Raw genomic sequence first — 21,406 nt, forward strand, 5'->3', positions numbered from 1 at the left:
CCAATCTTTGCACATTGAGGTTTCTCTCTAGTATAGTTACTCAAATATTATCTGCATATTATTTTTTGTAGACTTTATTAATAATATATATATATATATATATATATATATATATATATATTATTGTATTACGCACTTTATTAATAATATATCTTTTGACTTTTAAATAAATAAAATAAATCTAGAAAAAATTATATCTAGACCTAGAATTTAATCTTTCTAAAGGTGGCAGAAATGCCTTCACTTACATCACTTTTTATAAAGTCACTAGATTATAGTGACTTTAACTTTTTAGACACAAGTATCAACATCTCGATGTATTCGTGCATCGTGGCTGTTGATTGCAAAAACTTCAAAGTGGAAAAGGATTGAAAGAACAAGGGTTGTATATCGATTATTCATCGTTATAGATTATCGTGAGCTTATGATAAAGTGCGCATAAAAACGAAATGGCACTATTCCGGGCATTGCCCGTCAGAATTGGGACATCGTCTAGGATCATCTCACGGAGCGTTCCAGCCGTGTTTTATCATGTGAATGTAAATATAATCAATTTACGTGCTTATCATACCGCTCTCCTAACCTCTAATCGTGTTCATTTTGCATGTATTAGTGATTTTTTTCTGATTATTATTATTACATCTGCATTTACATAATTCTATTTAGTTTAATGTTAAATTTGCGATATAAATATAATCCCGAAGGTTATCTCATTTTTATTCCTTTTATATCGATACCGTGTTTTGATACTTTGATTGACTTACGATTTATTAAGTTATTTATATAAACACGATCTCTTTTTAGAGACTCTTGTTTATACATATAAGGATTTTTTTACATTTTGTGAATAGCTATTTTCTATAATTTGAAATATTGTTCTGTAATAGTCACAGCTGATTGTTTATGTGGTGTAATATGGCGTAATCTATTATTTGTGAATAATTATAAATAGATTTACGTCACTTTGACATCACTTTATTACGTTTCAATTACTATTTAAATTATGTTTTATAATTTGTTACAGTAAGAAAAAATTTATTAATTCACAACTACTAATTTTTATTTATTATAAGTATACTTTGTTGTATGTGACAATAAATCAATAAAAGAAATAAACCAATTAAATTTAATTATATTAAATGTTAATCATGTTATTAATAAGTAATTTATTTATTGTGTCACATGATGTTATGTATTGTTATTTATACATCATTATGCTTCTGAAATGACAGGCAAATATTCTGATTTTGATGACATAATTAGGTACTAGATCACTATGAAAATCCGAGAAATGTTGGTTCATTGGATAAGAATGATAGACAAGTCGGAACAGGTCTTGTGGGAGCCCCTGCTTGTGGTGATGTGATGAAACTTCAAATCAAAGTTGATGAAAATGGCAAGATAATTGATGCTAAATTCAAGACTTTTGGTTGTGGTTCCGCTATTGCTTCAAGTTCTTTAGCGACAGAATGGGTCAAAGGAAAGACGGTAAGATGTTTCTTACATAATCTATAATTTAGCATGATACAATGCTTAAGAGAAAAATATATATTCTTTCTTTTATTATTATTTTTTTTTATATAAAAGAGAATTTATTTTTATAAAATATTTTATGTACAAAATCTTCTGGCTTTTGTTTAAATTTTCTGTTTTAAATTTGTTTCATAGGTGGATGAGGCATTGGAGCTAAAAAATACTGACATTGCTAAGGAGCTTTGCCTTCCTCCTGTCAAGCTGCACTGTTCGAGTAAGTATACATGCTGATGCTATAATTAAAACTTTTTTCTTATTAAAAAATATATTTAGAAAATATTAATAAAACTTGAATGTACATTTGATTATATATCAAGATTACTTAATTTTAATTTTGATGCAAATTTTTTTTTAATTACAGTGCTTGCCGAGGACGCAATTAAGGCTGCTCTGTCAGATTATCGTATCAAACAACAGTCAAAGGAGAAAGCGCAGAAAGAGGCGACCAACATCAAGAGTTAAAATTGATTATGTAATTATGTGATAGTAATAAAAATAGATATATTTATCCTTCTCTTCTCGTAGATATTATTTACTTACTCTAAGAACATTATCATACTATTATAACTATCGTATTTAGAGCTAGGGAAATAACATTCCTTAGTCTACCATCTCGCCTCTAAAAATGTTTATATTACTAAGATGAAGTAAAAATTGTACCTGTACTGTACTATTTTGTTAGATGAAATAAATTTATTTAATTAAATTTTGAAAACGAAACATGTCCTATCATCTCTCTTAATACACTGTGAACAATTTGTATTCTATTTTCTATTCGCGAAATACATATATTGACTTTATCATTTATTGAATATCAAGAGATGATTAGAAGAACAGTGGTTCTTACGTCATGCGGTGACTGACGCGATAAATCTATATACGTGTGATCGATGTTGTTATCAATGAAAAAGTCACGGGGGCCATGTGCGACGACCTAAAATTGAGTGACTCGTAAAACACGCACTTCGTGACGTGCGCGTGTTTTCCATCTTGGACGGCCTTTATCTTTTGCGCTGCAACGACGCGATTGCCTCGTTATATGAAATGCCCCCAGCTATGCTTTTGCGTCGTACGAGAGATTTTATTTTTTGTTTCAATTATTGATATATATATTACATATATTTTTATAGTATACATATTTTTTTTATCTTCTTTCGTAAATTCGAAAAAAATGTAAAAAGAAATTTTTGCTTTAAATCCATCGTTTTTGTACTTGAACTAATATTTCTTGACAAAACCGTCGAGATATTCTATTTTTTTGCATTGTAAACGATTACGAAATGTACCTAAAAATGTATTTACTATCTTGCTATTCTTTACCATCCCGTCTTTTTTTTTCTTAATTTAAAATCGACCCTTCTTGACATGAAAGAAATAAAAGAGGTCATACATTTTCACAAATTTTCAATCTTATGTATTTTTGCTAATTAAACTCTTAATGTGAATCTAAGATTCTAAAAGTTAAAAAGCAAAATCCATTTAAAAAAATTAACTGACGAGTATAATTATGTAATTATAAGTATAATTATATAATTGATACCTCATTTATTTCATACAATATTTATTCAGAAAAAATCGCGTGTATGCTTCTCTTTTTTTCTACATGTTCCAAAGAAATTGGAGTAGTAGGTAATTGGACTTTGCGGAGAAATTACAGTTTCCTTCTTCGAATGAGAATTTGCATATTTTATATGAATTTTATATGAATTAACGAAGTAAATTGTTTGAAATTTTATTGTGAAAAACCTGACAAATATAAAACGTTGCGAGATTCGAATCGAGTCGCCTTCAATCTAATCGCGAATAATGTACTTAATGATTCCTTAAAGTGATACAACACGAATCGTTGATTTCACAGGAGATAATCCGTGCCGATAACGGTCCTCTCTTGTCGCGAGTATATTTATTGCAATACTTCTAGGAACGCAATTAGTGAGAATTACAAGAATGTTCGTCGTAGAAGAACGCTTGCTCTCTCGCGAGGAATGCCACGGACGATGTCGGTTAATTAATTCTGGCTTATATATCTTCGTCTCTTCCTAGTTCATAGCTCTAGTCGCAACACACAGGTTGTTTCAAAAATAATTATATATATATATATATATTTCTGAATCAGAAATATTAATTAATTTTGGCTCATATTTCCCTTTCGAGCTCATAGCTCTAGTTACAATAGATCATTTCAAAACAATCACATACTTCTGAATCAGAAATGTTATATGTCGGAATAAGAATAACGACATCTTTTCCAATATCAAAAAGCAAAGATTTTTTCTCCCTAAATGTTGAAAATTTTAACAAATTTTTAAAATACCGAGAGATAAATAAATTATTATATTACATGTGTACAAATTATTAATTATATATGACTTTGTATTCTATCTGAAAATAAATTATCATAGTATTCTTTTTCTTATTACTTAATTATACATATAATTAAAGAATAAATTTTATTTTATTAATTTCTTTTATATCTTTTTATCTGAGCTTTTTATTAAACTAATATTTTAATATTAAAAATCAGAATAAAATGATATCAGATAAAGATAGAACTAGAAGATATTCTATACTATGTATTACACTTTAATGTAATGTACTAAAATATTTTTTTTTTCAAATTTTTTTAGTTGATGAATATATATTTTAATCAGAGAAAAATTTTGAAATATTTTTTAATATAATTTTTTTTCCATCTATCTATTTAACTTGAAAAACACATCATTGATGTGAGGGCACAACTAGATATGACAGGACAATGATCATTGACTTCGTTCTTTGTCCTATAGTTGTCACAACACCAATTGATGCTTAATAAGAACGAATTTATGTACTGCGTGCGTTTCCATTCGGTTTACCAAAGGAAACAGCTAATTAATTAAGTCGTAGTCGTGGTCACAAGAGACTACTTTATTTCATTCGACTTTAGCCCAGTGTTTATGATATCATTCTTGTTTATCAAATTCACGCTTATCGAAAGATTTTATGCTAATGAGAGAGAGAAAGAGAGAGAGAGAGAGAGAGAGAGAGAGAGAGAGAGAGAGAGAGAGAGAGAGAGAGAGAGAGAGAGAGAGAGAGAAGCTTCAATAAAAATTCATTCAAAAATTATGTATAAGATACGTTTTAAAATATGCTTTGACCTTATTTTAGTTTTAAATTTATTTTTTAAAGATAAAATATGACTTACATATTACACACTGTTATTGCCAAATTAAGTGATTATTTTCTTAATCTTATATTGATCATAATCTTTTTTTTATATATTGATTGTATGAATGACTAGAATTATGTACGCGTCTGTGAGCATAATTATATAATATTGTTACACAATCACAGCCTGAATTCATTTTCGATTATCGGTTATCTTTCTTTTTCTTTGGTTTTATCACATCGTATAAAAGTATTATGCTATAACGATACTGATGATTATACTATGGACATTTACGAATTATCTGCTTCTTTAAATTTTTTAAGAAAGAACTATACAGATTAACTATATTAAAAGTTAATACATCTAATACATTTCAAGATTCATAAATTTGACATTTGTGCAAAGAACTTTTTAGCCTTTTAAAAATTAACAATTAATTTATGAGTTTAAGTGAATGTTTGCCTTGTAGAATTTAATTTCAAAATTGTAAATATTATCTTACATCGAACTAACTGTTCTATAGTGATTACACGACGAAAATTTCATAGAGACTGTATTACAAAAATTTATAAAAATGAAAATTTTTATTCTACAAAGCAAATCATTACTTTAACTTACAAATTAATTATTATTTTCAATTTTTTATAATTTTATATAATTTCATGTCAAATAATTTTATATAATTTTAAAAGACTGAAATTACTTTGCGCAATATGAAATTCATAAATCTCGAAATGTATTAACTGCTTTAATTTTTGACGTAACAGATCCATATAATCCTCTTTAAATATGCATATGTAAACAATAGTCTATATGTACACAGACGTGCAGACTATATACATATATTATCAGTTTTACGAATTATTCTATATAGATATTATTTATATTAGTATTATAATATTATAGTAGTTCAATAGATTCAGACGGAATTATAATACTTATATAAATTAATGCTTTTCGAAGCATAAAGAATTGTTAAGCTGCAAGCTATAAAATTTATCACAAAGCTTTCAAATGCTTAGCAATTTCATCAAGCTGTTGTCATAATAAGCATAACAAATAGAAAATTAAAGAATTGAAATTATACAATGCTTTTATTATATCTCTAGCTTTTAAAATATATAATAAGCAAAAAGATATTTTTTTATCCAAATGTGAGGATAAATTTTGTAATAATATACAGATTTTTTTTTTTTTCAAACTAACGATAATTTTGCTTCGTATAAGAAACTGTAACGTCTGGCTAATCTGGTATCATGTTAGTTTTCTTGGATTCGCGGAATAGGAACAGTCAGCTGAGTGATAAATATTAAATTTAAGAGTGGTTGAATGTGATGACGGATATGTCTCATGGCGCATGAAATCCTACGCCTCACGCGCCTCGTGTTTCTCTAAATTTTCCATTCTGCTATTGCTCTCCTCTTCACGCTTGTAGGCTTGGCAAGGTCGAGACTTGGACGGCTAAACGGATAGAGATGAAATCGAATTCGATGATTTGGTACGCACGTGATGGGGAAAACAACGAGATGTAGTTTTCTTTGGCATTCGTATTTACAGATGTTTACCTATATTTTCGTTCGCGTCGTAAAACAACAGTGTATGGTACAAAAGCATGAGATGCACAAGATGATGAAAGAAATCGAGAATATCCTTAGAAAGTAATTTCTCGATTTTTTTATAACGCTACAGCAGCCTTTCTCTCGCTTTTATAATATTTAAGTGCTCTTTCTCTTTATAAAACATTATAAATTTAAAGATGTGAAATTTTTAAATACTCTTCCTCATTGTTTTTTAATCTCTTGTTTAGGAACAAATAAAGGAGACCTGTGGAAACTTACCGTAGCCTCATTCTTTGTGCTCCATTTGGAAGAGAAAGAGGGGAGACTTACTCTTTCTTCTTATTGTTAGAAATGTGATGTGTAGACTACACTATATGTATTGTGTGAAATTTATCAGTTTAGAATAATAGTTATAAGATATTCTTGAACACATAAGCGTATTATATGTATGTGAAATATATATGCATGTATATAAAATTTATTTATTTTCCAAAATATTGAAAATATACAAATAATATATACAATTTATGTAACAATGTACAATTATGTTTTTCTCGAAAGAAATCTGGAAAGTTTTACCTGATAATCGGATTGACATTTGACAGTATTATGTATTATAATTTTCTGTTATTCTTATTGTTATCTCGTTCTTAGAAGTCGGTGAAGAAGATTTATACTACAATCTTTTAGAAGATAAACCTTATTGTTGTGTTTGTTTGACGACAATTGCCAGTTTCAAACACATGAAATAAGGAAATACTTATAAACGTATATTTTGAAATACTTTAACGAAAAAAATGATTTATAAGAAAGATAAATTTATAATTTTTTTAAATAAAGTCGTATCTTTTTGTCTAAAAGTTATTTCAGTTTTATTTAATAAAATCTCGTTTTTCTACAGAATCTTGATTGTTTTATACAGATTCTAATAAATAACTCTTTCTTATATGTGCTATTACTTTTTTCCATATTTTTTGTTATTAAATTACTTTCTTACTCTTTCATTTTATTTTTGTTTCGATAATCTTATTATTTTTGTTTGTTTCAAAATACTATAATTATTGATAAATGTTTAACAGCGATAAGGCAGGTATAGTATAATTTGCAATAAGTAATTTATATTTTATTTAATTATTTAATTTATCTTCTCTGATAATGATTAATGTACACTGTATAATCTCGTTAAATGTGAGATTCTTTTCCACATAATTCACTACGGAATCGTTCTGTATTCAGCTATATCTTCGGGCAAAATGCTTATACATATATATATATATATATATATATATATATATATATATATATATATATCTAGTATTTTTGACCGAATATATCCTTCAACTGCTTATTTTTTAGAGCTGTGCTCTGTTATTGTATCGGAAAAACACAGGTATGTCCTTATTTTGGCTGCGTACATACGCGGGAATAAAAAAGAGAAACATTATTTGTGAAGGAGAGAAAGAAAGACGAAAAAAGACCGATCTTAAACCACTGTGACTCGTAGAGTGTTAGAGTGGGGATATACGCTTTGTCGATAAAAGAGAAGGCAAAGCGACAACCGACTTCCTTCTTCCTTCGCGTTACGCGCGCGTATGAAGTATGAAGCAGTCGCGCGAGGGCGAGGGAGAGAGATACAGTATTGGCGCGCGCGTGCGCCCTGAAAAACTGCCGCGGAGGGGGGATACAGCTTTACCGAGCGTGAAGAGCAGTGGTAGAGGGAAAGGGGAATTGCGGGCGGAGAGGGGACACTTGACGCCCCTGCGTCATAACACACAGCTGATCAGCGATCAGTTGGCTCGTGGCGCACGTATGTCGCGAGTGCGTAGATAGATAGCGGGTGCGTTGTACGCGGGGGAACGGAATGACGGCGGCATTGTGACGGCAAGCGGCGGGGTTCATGTACGTGCACCGGTGTCGCTACACGTTCTCTATGCGTCTGGACAACGACGAGGACGACGAAGACGACGAGGTAGTCGGCAGCCAGCTCGGTTGGAGGTATCGTCGCGACGAAACGATTGTTCGGCGAGGGCGGAAGAGGAACGGAACGGCTGGGTCGATCGACGGACCGACGGGGTCTATGACTGGAACGGCGGCGGATGATTGTGGAAAAAGAGGTGGCCGAAGGAAGCACGAGGACCGACGACGCCGTTGCTGGCACGCTCAGGTTCATGACACAGGCTTGCGAGTATTTTACGAGAACGTTGAGCGCCGTTCGGAGCATTGACGCGCGTCTCCCCGCCGTCACGATATCTACGTATTTATCTATACCTACTTATCTGCACCACCGTGATCTATCTATACCTACTTGCTTATCTACACCATCGGGTATTCATCCGGAGCACGCGCGTAACGAGTGATAAAGAACACGTCGCGGAAAAAAAAAGGCAGAATAGAAAGCAGATTGAAACCAGAATAGAATTCGGAATAGAAACAGGAAGGAAGGAAAACGTCACGGCTATTGCCCTCTCTTATCTTCTTTCTATATTTCTCTCTTTCTCTCTCCTCACCTTTGATTCCCTCTCTCTCTCTCTCTCTTTTTCTCTCTCACTCCCGATACTTTTTCGTTTTGCATTTAACTGTCGCGCTACTGTGGTAGCACACCAACACGTTTACTATACGTATATACATATATATCATCCGATAGTAGTGTGATCGGCCCCCGCGTTTTTATCTCTCTCAGCTGTGTGTATGGACCGCCGCGTGTGTTGTTTTTCGTGTGTATGGTACGCGCGCGCGAGCCGCGAATAAAGGTCGATGACGATGCAACGGGTTCAAGATCAGGACAATGGGATCAACATCAAATTTGGCTCGGGTAAATCCCGAAAGGGCGATTACAGGCTGGTATCTCAGGAGTCGGACAACAACAAAGACCGGCTGAACGGGACCAATAAGTCAGGTGAGCAATGAGAAAAAAAAAGCGAATTCCGTTGATTTTGTGTTGGCACGATAGGTCTGCTTTCTCGAAGAAATTCGAAATCTTACATTTTTTTTTCATATTTATAAAGCTTTACAAATACTGATCTCTAAAAATCATTTTCTTTGTTTTTTATATATAATATTTTACATATAAATACTACGGTAGTTGTTAAGTTTATTATGTGTCCAAAATTTATATATAATTTATACATAAGTCTATCATTTATGTTGAATAAAAACGTCGGAATTTTCTAAGGGAAATTGTTATGCATTGTTATATCGCTAATGTTATTGCAAGTGACGTCACTGATATATACAATTAATGACGAAGGCATTAACGAGTATCGATGAGAGAATTGCGTTTGCTCTCGCTCTCATTGTTTCAAGAAGGATTCTTATCCTCTTTTATCTTCAGAACCGCATAACGATTTTTGTTAATGTCAGTGAGAATTACTGATAACATACTGAGGTTATCAGTAATTGCGGCTAGTATTAATAAAAAATCGTTAACATATTGTCCTTCCGCTTATGTTAAATATTTGTATGTTTTGTCTTTCAATTTTTCTAGCTAAAGTGCATAATGAGATGATAAATATTAATGATAAGTTACATTATATTTTTTCTTGTGTTTTATTGTATATGTGTAACAGGAAATATTTCTCAATTGTCGATAAAAAAATATAAGTTCAGAAAAAAGTTGAAGGTTATAAAATTAACTACTTATAACACTAATAATAAGTTTTCCGCAACAATGCACTTTTGCAAGTACAAGTACATTTTAAATATAAAAAAATTGGAATCATTTTTTAAATATTCGACACATTCTACATATAAAGTATTAAAATAAATTCATAGATAAATGAATACTTTATAATGTATTTTCTGATACATTTTGACATAAAAAATATGAAGTATTTATTTTTCGTATTTATTTTAGATATTATTTTATATCTTAATAGTAAGCTAAACTCATAGATATAGATATAAATGAACATTTTATGATGTACCTTATATTTTTCATAAAAAAGTATGAAGTATTTATTTTTTGATGTCAGCATTTTTTATACAATTTTTAACAAGAAATGACAAAAAGAATTGATACGGGAAAGAGCATTTTTTATATAATTTTTAACAAGAAATGACAAAAAGAATTGATACGGGAAAGGAAATAAAAGGTTCCATTTAAAGAAAGTACTATTGCACATTATGGAAAAAGTAATGCCTTTTAATTCTTTCATCTATTGTTTTCATGAGAGAGATATTTCCTAATAAAAGTGCTAGAAAAAATCAAATTAGGTTCCAAATTGGATTCTTTTTTCCATTAAAAATAAAAAATATATATATATAGTTCATATAATATAGTCCATATAATTTATATTAAAAATTTCGAAAAATCTTTGATAAAGACTGATCCATGAATTATAAACATTTATTATTAAAAACAAACTGCATTTGAAATCTCAAAGCGGAAGAACTAAGAAAAAAAACTAAATTATAAAATAACTATATTTATTAAATCTAAAAATAAAAAATATTAATATTCCAAAGTGACATATAATGTTCAACATGTAGAGTTCATACCTTTATTCAGTCTCTTATCATATAATACGACCATATGACCAACATTTATTCTCTCTCTCTCTCTCTCTCTCTCTCTCTCTCTCTCTCTCTCTCTCTCTCTCTCTCTCTCTCTCTCTCTCTCTCTCTCTCTCTCTCTCTCTCTCTCTTTCTCTCAACGTTTTGTATTGTCATTATCTCTTATTTCTTTATTTTTGTAATTCATCACATTTACTTATAAAATTTTTTTCCTGTTTTCTTATCTTTTTCCATTTTTAAGCTCCATCTTCCATTCGGTATCGTAGATTATTATAGGTAGATGTTTTATAAATAGAAGAGTTAAATATATAAAATATTGGCCTATGAGCCAAGAAGTAAATTGAGTAAAACTGATATATAAACGATTAAAACGCGTTACGTTTGCCTATACTTGGTATCACTTCGAGATTGTCATCTTCTCTAGTTTAGTTACAATATTCATTCATAGTCCGTGCTAGATGCATGCTGGGCTTTATTTTTAACAATTCATTTTGAATAACGAATTGTATAAATTTTATTAAAAAAGTTCGTACAAAGGTATAAATATGCAACAATATTAAATTACGTTTGAAAGTATGGAATTTCTTTTTTTGTGTTTTGTTTTATTTTTTTTTCCCAGTATATTAACGATATTTTTAATCTTTGTTAAATAGCAGGAAAAAATATGTTTTTAAAATAATGTGTAATTAATTTTTGTGTATATGGAACAGAAAATAATTCATATAAACATAAGAAATTATTTTTGTTACAAAACATCTGTAAAGTAAAAATTTTTCAGGATATATCAATAGAGAAACTAAAACAAATCACTCATTGTTGTAAGAAAAAAAGAAAAATATATCAAAGGATAGAAAAAGATTTATTTGATAAAAATTTGCTTATATCAATTGGATTTCTGTCGACCTTCTATTTCACATCCATTGTTTGAATGTTCGAATGTTATAAAAACAAGTCAGAATGCACGTCACAACGGAAACAACTTCCGTATGTGAGGTGACCAGTATCGATATTACAACGTTGCATACTGATGAATGTTGCTCTTTGTGACGGAGAGAAATTACAACTTTTTCTTTTATTACGCGCAATACATACAAGAGATATCTATTTTGTCCTTGCTTTTCACCTATCACGTGAACCAGCGACTCTTTTATATTCATTATATAATATTAATGAACACTTGGGATGTGTTAATAATTGTTTTTTTAAACATAGAGAGAATTTTAAGATTTTTAATTACTCTCTGCTTGCGAGCAGAATAACTATTTACTCTGTGTAGTCGTTTAGGTTTTATTCAGAAAATTTTTGTTGTAAAGCATTTCCTCTGTAAATATCTTTTGCAATAATATAATTTTTTTTAAATCTTTACAAAAGAATTGAAATACATTGCGATAGATTTTATGTTATATTTTAGCTATTATTTGGTATATTTACAAAGTTATGCCCTTCAATCTGTTTAATATCCATCCTTTGTTTATGTTTTGAACGAATTTATTGTACTTAAGGACATACCTGATGAGGACACTTTAAACATCAACTATATAACATATTCTTATTATTATATCAGTATCAAAGTCTCTCCTATCGTTCATAATTCATTAGCATATCAATTTTCATCTGACTACAAATGTGTTTAATTATCATCATAAAGCACTTAGAAACACGTTTTTCTCGTAAAATATACATTGAAAAAATATCTGTTATTATATACTTGTGTGTATACTAATTACTGTAGTTTACTCAGGCTTTTCGCGAATTGGTTACACAAAATTAAAAACATATTGTTTCAACTACACTGTCTTTCCTGTACTTTGTTTGTCAAACTATATGTTGAGCAATTGGCAGCAGTAAATTATCAGAAACAGAAAAAGAGAATTTTCGAGAATTGTTTAATTGTTTAAATGTTTTTTTCTATTATCATTTTGCTTTACCTGCACAGTAAAAAATTGTGCATCCATATGTTAAACTTTTCTTACCCGTTTTGATTACTACTTCAATGTAAAATTAACATACAGCTGATATGTTATTATTTTTATAACATTTTCATATGTTACATTTATGTCAACTTCATAACTTAACACTTGTGTTTGTCTCTTATAAGTAAAATATCAATTTAAGTTTAAAATAATTTTGAGTACTTTTAACATCATTAACAATCAGCAAATATGTTTCAAAATCAATTTAACATTCTAAGAAAAGTTAAAATAAATCTTCGAGTAATCATAGACTTTAAAATGTTCTACCAATTTCTTACAAGTTATTGTAACTAATCTTTTATATATATTATAGGTTTTAATTACTTTATATGTTATTTTTACATCATACTTAAAGTCACAATAATGAAAATAAATGTAAAGTTTTGTTCGATTACTTAACATTTCTAATTTGTCAATAAGTAACACATAATAAATAAGTTATTTTAACTTAAAATTTAGAATAGACTTTCTGGGATGTACAAAAAAATGTTAAAATTAGGATTTTATTTTTTATTGTGCGTTTAAATAAATTCATAGAAATTGGTTTCCTCTATGTCAGGTTTTAAGTAAAAAAACAATGACAACACAGACACGTTTCGTCGAAGTAATTGAATCATTTTCAAGAAATATTAGACATTTTTTCCTGCTATAATCAATAGCGCATAATTTGCAGTTTTTGTAATATATTTTTTAGCATTATTATTTAAATAATAATAGCAGATGAGAGAGGGAGAGACAGGATTATTTTCTTAGTTTTTAATAAAACGAATTTTATTAAATCAATTTAAAGGACAAAAAGATAAAAAAGTGTTATGAAAAGAAGAAACTAACGATGCTACTCTGTATTATTATAAATGACATAAAAACTCTCGAAAGAATTAATAAAAAATTTTCAATTATATGTATTTTTATTGCAGAAAAAGATGAAAAGGTAGAACAGGAGTTAATCCCACCGGACGGAGGCTGGGGATGGCTGGTGCTTCTGGCCTCCGTCATGGTTAACCTTCTCATCCCTGGTACCATCAAGTCCTTCGGAGTATTGTTCGTCGAATTTCTCGATGTATTTGATGCGTCACCAGCAGCAGCTGCATGGATACCGTCACTCTGTTATTTTCTATACAGTTCACTGGGTAAGAATTGTCGTTATATATATTGTATATTACATCGATAAACGCTTTTCGGGGACGTATCCATGGCTTTTAGACATCTTATCCTAGATCGGATTCTATCGAGAATTTTATTCTCGTATCTATTTTTTGCGTTTATATAATTCATTAAATATTCAAATATAGTCACATTCGATTCTTGTTTGCTTTAGTGTCAAAATTTCAAAACTCTGAACAATGAGTCATGTGTCTTCACATGAAATCGATTACACTTTTATAATAATTATATGAAAGAAACTAAGTTCTTTAGAAAATATTAATTCATCCGTTACATCATAATGTAATCACGAATTTTACATTTCGATAGAAACATATGGAAATTTACGATAATATGGACTTCGAGACACGGAAAGATTTGCTTTATTCTTTTCGTGTTAGTTTCCCTCGTATATTATGAATCACGTCGTTGTATTTGAGTAAACAAATTAAGAATGATTAGCTTAAGAACAAACAAATGTATGCATATTACGTTTAATATGTGAATCTGAATTACTGATTTATATCCTTTGGTAAAATCATAATAAAATTCGAAGAATTTTTGGTATATCTGCACGAATAATTTATAAGGAAACATAGCTGTTATACTTGCATTTTTTTATTCAGCGATATCTTATCATTCCAGGCCCACTGTCTAGTGTACTTTCGGTCAAGTATTCCTATCGTACGGTAACTTTAATAGGGGGGACATTTGCCGCGGTGGGGATGATGCTGAGCTATTTCGCGAACTCTGTGGCCTTTCTATGCGTAAGGTAATTTCTCCTTCCTTTTAAAATAAAATATAAAATAGAATCATATTAATTGATCATTATATTTTACGCAATCAATACCTTTAAAAAATCAGTAAGAGAACAAAATTTTTCCAGAATTATACATGAAAGCAAGGTTTATAAATATTATTAAATTTTTTTATTAGAAAGAAATTACAAATAATTAAAATAAATATTTTCTACTGATTAAATTGAAAATTACGACGAGAATATTTGTCTTGTAAAACTTTTTTTTCAAGTATAAAATATATATATATATATATATATATATATATAATAATTACATCAAAGCAAAATTATTTTCCACTTTTCTATTTTTATATATGTATATGATATGTTTCAAATATTATGATCAAATATTATGATTAAAGAAAAAAACCAAAATTAATTGTCGTATTATAATTACATTAATTATATGTATTTACTGCGAAAAGTTTTTCAAAAGAATTACAAACCATTTTTTTTTAAACAATTGCAGAATTTCAAAATTATAATACAAAGATAAGAAATATTGGAGTAAAGCTATTCGGTATTAATAAAGATGAGCGACAATGTAAAAGAAATATTTAAATATATTAAATGTAGAAAAAAGATTTATAAAATAACATCGTTTTTTTTTAATTCAATACTTTTATAGATATATTCTCTCGAATATATCCGGAGTTTTTTGCGTATTATTATATAATGAATGAATATTTCTTATGTAATTTCCAGTTATGGTGTACTGGTAGGTACGGGAGCAGGATTAGCGTTTCCCCCAACTGTATATATCGTAACGTCTTATTTTGTACGGCTACGAGGACTTGCCAACGGACTCTGTATATCTGGCAGTGCGTTAGGCTCAATATTTCTTCCACCCGTTTTGGGCTTTCTTCTACGAGAATATGGTTACAGGTGAGCTTCTTTATTATTTACTTATTTTTTGGTTTAAACCAATTGTATATAAATTAATATATAAATTAATATATAAATTAATATATAAATATTCGATAAATGCTACAAAAATGAAAATGTAAGATATATATGCTTACACTTTCTATATAATAGTAGTTTTATCGTTGGCGATCAACTATGTTAGCAATGATAAAAATCTTGACTAATGACAAATTTCTTCCTTTGTCGCAGAGGCGCAGTATTAATAATGGGTGCCATTACATTAAATGTCTGGGCGAGTGCGCTTCTGTATCATCCGGTGGAATGGCATATGGTGCCAGCTCGACCTCCGAATGACAACGATGAGCGCGATGACGGGGAAACCGTCACCAGCAGCCCGGAACAAATAACCGAGAAGAGCAGCAGTCAACTGGTATCGTCGAACAACTCAACGAGCGAGAAGGCTGCGCCTATCGTACCGAAAAGCGCGTCAAGCGTTGCCTTGGAGTATTACAAGAACACACCTGTGCAGAGCCGCACGCGAAAGATCAGCGTACCTGCCGGACGCGAGATCAGCGGCCAAATGCACAGCACGCCGACGTTGCACGCTGTGCCGGAGGGCGGTGGTGCCATGCTCGATACCGGGAAATACTCCAAGACATCTGCAAAATCACCGTTGAACTCGCCCAGCGCGTCATCCTTCAATTACGTCAGCACACCGTATCATGGTAGCACCCTATCAGTCCTGCATCCGGAACGAGCGTCTACATTGACGCTGAACGCCATTTCTAGCACATTCGCTAGGAAAGCGAACGCGGAGCAGAAGCGGCGCGAGGATGACGAGAGAAGCCAACAGAATAAGTTTTTCGACGTTAGCCTGCTCAAGGATCCTATCTACCTCGTCATTCTGATTTCCAACTCCACCAATGCTATCAGCTACACCAACTTCGTCATTTTACTACCGGTCTACGCCATTTCCCTGGGTTTTGACAACTGGGACGCGTCGTTGCTGCTGTCGATCGTCTCTATGCTCGACCTGGTAGGTCGTATCGGCGGCTCCGCTCTCTCCGACATCAAGATAATGCCTAAGCATTGGTATTTCGTTGGGGGTCTGCTCGCTTCCGGCATTTCTTTGGCCATCTTACCCACCTCCAACACATACGTTATGTTGTCCGTTTACTGTGCCTTCTTCGGTCTTGCATCCGGCATCTACGTTGGCATTACCGCCGTCATCATGGCCGACATGCTGGGAACGGAGAAGCTCACCTCATCCTATGGTATCTCATTGTTCGTTAACGGCGTCATTCAACTAGTAGGGCCACCCATTTGTGGGATAGTGTATGAGCAGATCGGTAGCTACGGACCGATCTTTAGTATACTTGGCATTATTCTGGTATTCGGCGCGTCTCTTTGGGGTATTGTGCCATTAATTCGGCGGAGACAGGCAGCATTGGAGAAATCCGCCAAAATAGATAAAGTATAGTAGGACAAACAAACACAAATTTTATAAAAAATATGATAGTTCATCCGTCATTAATATTGGACACTCTTTTCATAATCTTACGTCTTAAAGTTTGAGTTTTGGAATAGATGTATTATTAATATATATGTGTAATGCATACATAATGGAAACCTATTCTCATTTTCAAATTTTTAAATGTAAAGTTATGAAAAAGCAATTATATATAAACGAGTCGCGACATATGACTCGATTACTACGTAAAGGCACACATGAGCTTAATTGCGCAATTGCTTAAACGTGGCCATGTAAACGCGTATGTATGTATATAAGAGAGAAAGAGAGAGAGAGTGAAAAAGAAAGCGAGAACGTGGCCGAACATTAAACTGTGATTAGCGTGAATGTAATGTATCGAAACTGCACTGGCGAAGTTTTCGGAACGAGCAAAACTTTAACATTTGAGCATTTTGCTTAGTCCGATAATTTTCGCGTAAGTTGTCCATGATGTATGATTGTATGACTGTCGAATAATTATTAATTTTAGTAATTATAATTGATCGCCAAATAGAACGGTAAATGTGGGAAAATCTTATTGTAAATCAGTTTACTATCAATTCTAAATACCAGTTTACTATCAATTGTCTTGAATAATAAGATTACACGTGATAGTTGAAATGAATTGTTCATTACAAAAAAGTGCTAATATTTCGTTCTATAGCATTACATTTTTCATTAGTGACTGGTAAAAGTGATATGATATAATGTTTATCACCTTTATCAGTAATTTGATTATTACGTGCACAGAGTGAGTAATTCTATCATATGGAATTTTTTCTTGTAATATAAAACGGAATATGCGTTGTACCTTTAAAGACAGTTATAAAACAAGAATATCGTTTTTAGTAATTTCATCATTTTATACAAAATAATTTAATTTCTTAATGAAAATCTAATTTATTACCATAATATTAAAACACAAGATTGAAATAAGTACACAGAAATGTAATAAAATCCATTTACATTTAGTTTATATTTATAATGAAATGTTTGTACTTACAATGATAAAATGTAGAAAGTACTTAAAAATAAGTACTTAAGATGATGAAAAATTGTGAGTCTGTAAATAATAAAAATTTTTCTTATATTTTTAAGAATAAAATCGATAGAAGATATATATCGTTCTTTAAAAACTGATATATATGCACATATATGACGATCTGTTTTAAATTACAAGAAATCAAAAAGTTTCAACTAGCCAAATCAACTTCACTCTGTGTCAACGATTTCGGATTCCGACTTTATCACATTTACCGCCAAGTATACGCTCTTATATCGGTGATGAGGTGACGCTCAATGCGACCTCACGCATCGCGTAGTCCATTTTTGACTATAATATAAAGCGTACTATTTAGGGAAATAATTTTCGAGAGAAAAACTTTTTTGAGAAATGTGCAAACGTTTCCTTTCTCGGAAGTAGAAAGAAAAAAATATATCTCCTGCCTTATATACGAAGAAAGAAAAAATTACTCTCTCTCTGAAAGTAAAAATTTTGCATCAGTACGAAAAATATAATTCAATTTTTTTGAATATTTAGTGAAAAGCAACGTTCATGATTGATACTAGTTGTGCATCGGAATAAAAATACTATTGTAGCACGTATCAATTTTGTTTCTATAAACAAATCTAATAATAAATTAAATTAGCACACAATTGTAGCTAGACAGTATCTATTTCTAAAGACTTGATCGCATGTATGTAAATGCGATCTTATTGCTAGAATGACTGAAAGTGGATTCTATCTATGAGAATTATAGTTATTAAATATTAGATCAGAATTTTGGTATAGGTTGTCATTCTCTCTCTAAATTGAGAATGAATTAATGAAAAGGATCCACAACAAGTATAAGACGTGATCGTATAAGCAAAATATATCCGGCGAAAAATGTATATCTTTATATATTTTAGTGTTAAAATATCGTCTTGTATCAAAAAATAAGTTTTGGTTTTGTCTGGATTTTCAATTATTAAAGGAACTTCAATTCGGTTGATCCATTTTTCAAAACTTTCGAAATCCGCCGGAAATAATGCCTTACGAGTAGGTCATAAGTAGTTTGTAAGTAATATATATATATATATATATATATATATATACACATATATATTATGTTTATAACTCTATACAAATACATAAAACAAAAAAAAACTCCAAGATAATATATTGATAATTTTCCTATTAAGTTTTTATATATTTAAAGCTAATTATTTAAGCTTCTTTTCTCTTTATTCAAATTATAACTTATACATATACAATATCATTTTTTGTTCACATAAATAAAGTATTATTTCCTAAAAATGGGAATAAAATTAGTCCAAATTATAATACATAAGCATAGAGAAAATCAAGGGCTCATTGAATGATAAATTACTGGAAGCATAAATAACTAGTTTTACAATTTGTTTTAAAATAAGATGAAATACAGGAGTATATACATTATTCTTTGTATTTCAAAAACAACTCTGAATTGGACATCATTAACAAGAGAAGTCATTAACGAGAGAAAAGATGATATTTATCAATATACATACTTTATGTTTTTTCGGACTATAATAATCTAAGTGAAAACAATTACTTTTCTTTCAAGATATTTTGGGCAGTTGGCGGAGTATCTCTGAATTTAGGAAACTGTTCCCACGGGGCAGATAGTTCGAATTTACGGAATTCTTGGGCTAATTCTAATGGTTCAATAACTACTCTTTTTTGCTCGTCATCATAACGAACCTAAAACAAATCATTGATATATTAGAGAGAAATCAGAGAGAATGTAAAATTTAATTTTTAACTTTAATTAGATTATAATAAGTCTAATTTTAATAGATAAAAATTATTGCTAATAATTTCTAACAACAAAAAGTTCTACAAATGAATACAATCTTATTGATATAAATTTGTTTGATGCTATATTAAAATCAATTAATATATTGATATATTAATTTAATAAAATAATCACCTCAACATATCCACTGAGTGGAAAGTCTTTCCTTAGTGGATGCCCTTCAAAGCCATAGTCTGTAAGAATCCTGCGAAGATCAGGGTGATTTGAGAAGAATACGCCAAACATATCCCATATTTCTCGCTCGTACCAATCAGCAGCTTTAAATACACTGTTGAGAGAGTCAACGGGTGTCAACTCATCAGTATATGTTTTTACCCTAATACGCGAATTGTATCGCAGCGATAACAAATTGTAGATGAGCTATAAAAATAAATATATACAGTGCTTTGTTTATATGTAAAGTTATACGATGTCAATTTATCACATTTGTATAAATTATTTTATATTGTATGTATACAGACCATAAAGTACAATACAATATATAAAGCAAAACCTACCTCAAATCTATACTGCCTACTAGGTACATCTATAGCAGTAATATCTGACAGATTAACAAACTGTGTATTATGATGATCTTTCAAAAATGTACATGTAGGAATAATGCCTTCAGGAACAATGAGTAACTCCAGTTCATCACCAGCAGTCAACTGTACTTGTTGTATATATTTTGGCAAACAATCAGAGATATAGCGACCAAAATTTATCAAACGATCGACATCAACTTGACTGGGTTTACGCACCGTGGCTATAAAAATATTTAAGATAAAACAATGCGTTAAACACTTTTCATATATAGTATATATGTAGGATATTTCAGAATTATTTCTTCCACTTTTCTATTATTATCTACTTTAATTTCTGACAGAAATTGGAGCAAATACTAATAACAACAAAGAGCCTTTAATAAATTATAATGTAATCTTTTCTCAAAATTTACTTAAGGACCAAGTTATGTATTGAACATATCGTACGTACGACGAGTCTCGGTTTTTTCGCTGACTGTCGTCGTGTTGCATCGTATCGATGACGGAAAAGCGACAGCATAACCTGTTAGACAAATGCACACGTTATTACATAATTCGGTAGAAAATGTCATTTGTACGATATACTTTATTACATTTTGGTGTAGCGACTGATAAACTTTGCGACAGCCTCCAACAATTCTTCAATATTGATGTCATCTTTTCACAAAATCTTTAAAATACAATTCTAAGCACAATTATCAGCGGGACACCATAGTTCCTAACATTTATGACACTTTTTACTTTAGGGAAATATGTATCAGAAATTGTCGAAGAACCCTAGAACTTCTCTATCCAACAACCAATCGTAATAATGTTTGGTCAACCAATCAGAGTAGTGAAAATTAATTTTTCCTAATGTAATTTTTTACGTCCTAAAGGACGTAATTGACAAATTTTTATAGATTATTAAAAAATTAAAAATAATGATTATAAAAAAATAATTTTATTTCGATTATTAGAAAGTTTTACTGTTAACTAGTTAGAAGTTACATAGTTTC

The 21,406-nt window shown here is 30.4% G+C and overlaps 3 protein-coding genes across 3 annotated transcripts; 2 read left to right on the top strand and 1 right to left on the bottom strand.

Moving 5' to 3' along the window:
- Positions 1-322: 322 nt before the first annotated feature.
- On the top strand, positions 323-2,239 carry Iscu (Iron-sulfur cluster assembly enzyme). The gene is made up of 4 exons (XM_072887658.1): positions 323-539; positions 1,264-1,488; positions 1,669-1,747; positions 1,895-2,239. The coding sequence occupies exons 1-4, from the start codon at positions 450-452 to the stop codon at positions 1,993-1,995; spliced, it is 495 nt and encodes a 164-aa protein (XP_072743759.1). The 5' UTR covers positions 323-449; the 3' UTR covers positions 1,996-2,239.
- A 5,752-nt stretch (positions 2,240-7,991) lies between these two features.
- Hrm (solute carrier family 16 member hermes) lies at positions 7,992-19,204 on the top strand. Its single transcript, XM_072887639.1, has 5 exons — positions 7,992-9,136; positions 13,643-13,855; positions 14,514-14,640; positions 15,373-15,552; positions 15,784-19,204. The coding sequence occupies exons 1-5, from the start codon at positions 8,995-8,997 to the stop codon at positions 17,012-17,014; spliced, it is 1,893 nt and encodes a 630-aa protein (XP_072743740.1). The 5' UTR covers positions 7,992-8,994; the 3' UTR covers positions 17,015-19,204.
- Nd-30 (NADH:ubiquinone oxidoreductase core subunit S3) lies at positions 17,502-21,160 on the bottom strand. The gene is made up of 5 exons (XM_072887652.1): positions 21,002-21,160; positions 20,860-20,931; positions 20,382-20,629; positions 19,999-20,244; positions 17,502-19,769 (listed from the first exon to the last, which is right to left on the bottom strand). Exons 1-5 carry the CDS (start codon positions 21,063-21,065, stop codon positions 19,617-19,619), a joined length of 783 nt encoding a protein of 260 aa, XP_072743753.1. The 5' UTR covers positions 21,066-21,160; the 3' UTR covers positions 17,502-19,616.
- Between the last annotated feature and the right edge of the window lie 246 nt (positions 21,161-21,406).

The sequence above is a fragment of the Anoplolepis gracilipes genome, chromosome 3, assembly GCF_047496725.1.
Source record: "Anoplolepis gracilipes chromosome 3, ASM4749672v1, whole genome shotgun sequence".
NCBI classification, from domain to species: Eukaryota; Metazoa; Arthropoda; class Insecta; order Hymenoptera; family Formicidae; genus Anoplolepis; species Anoplolepis gracilipes.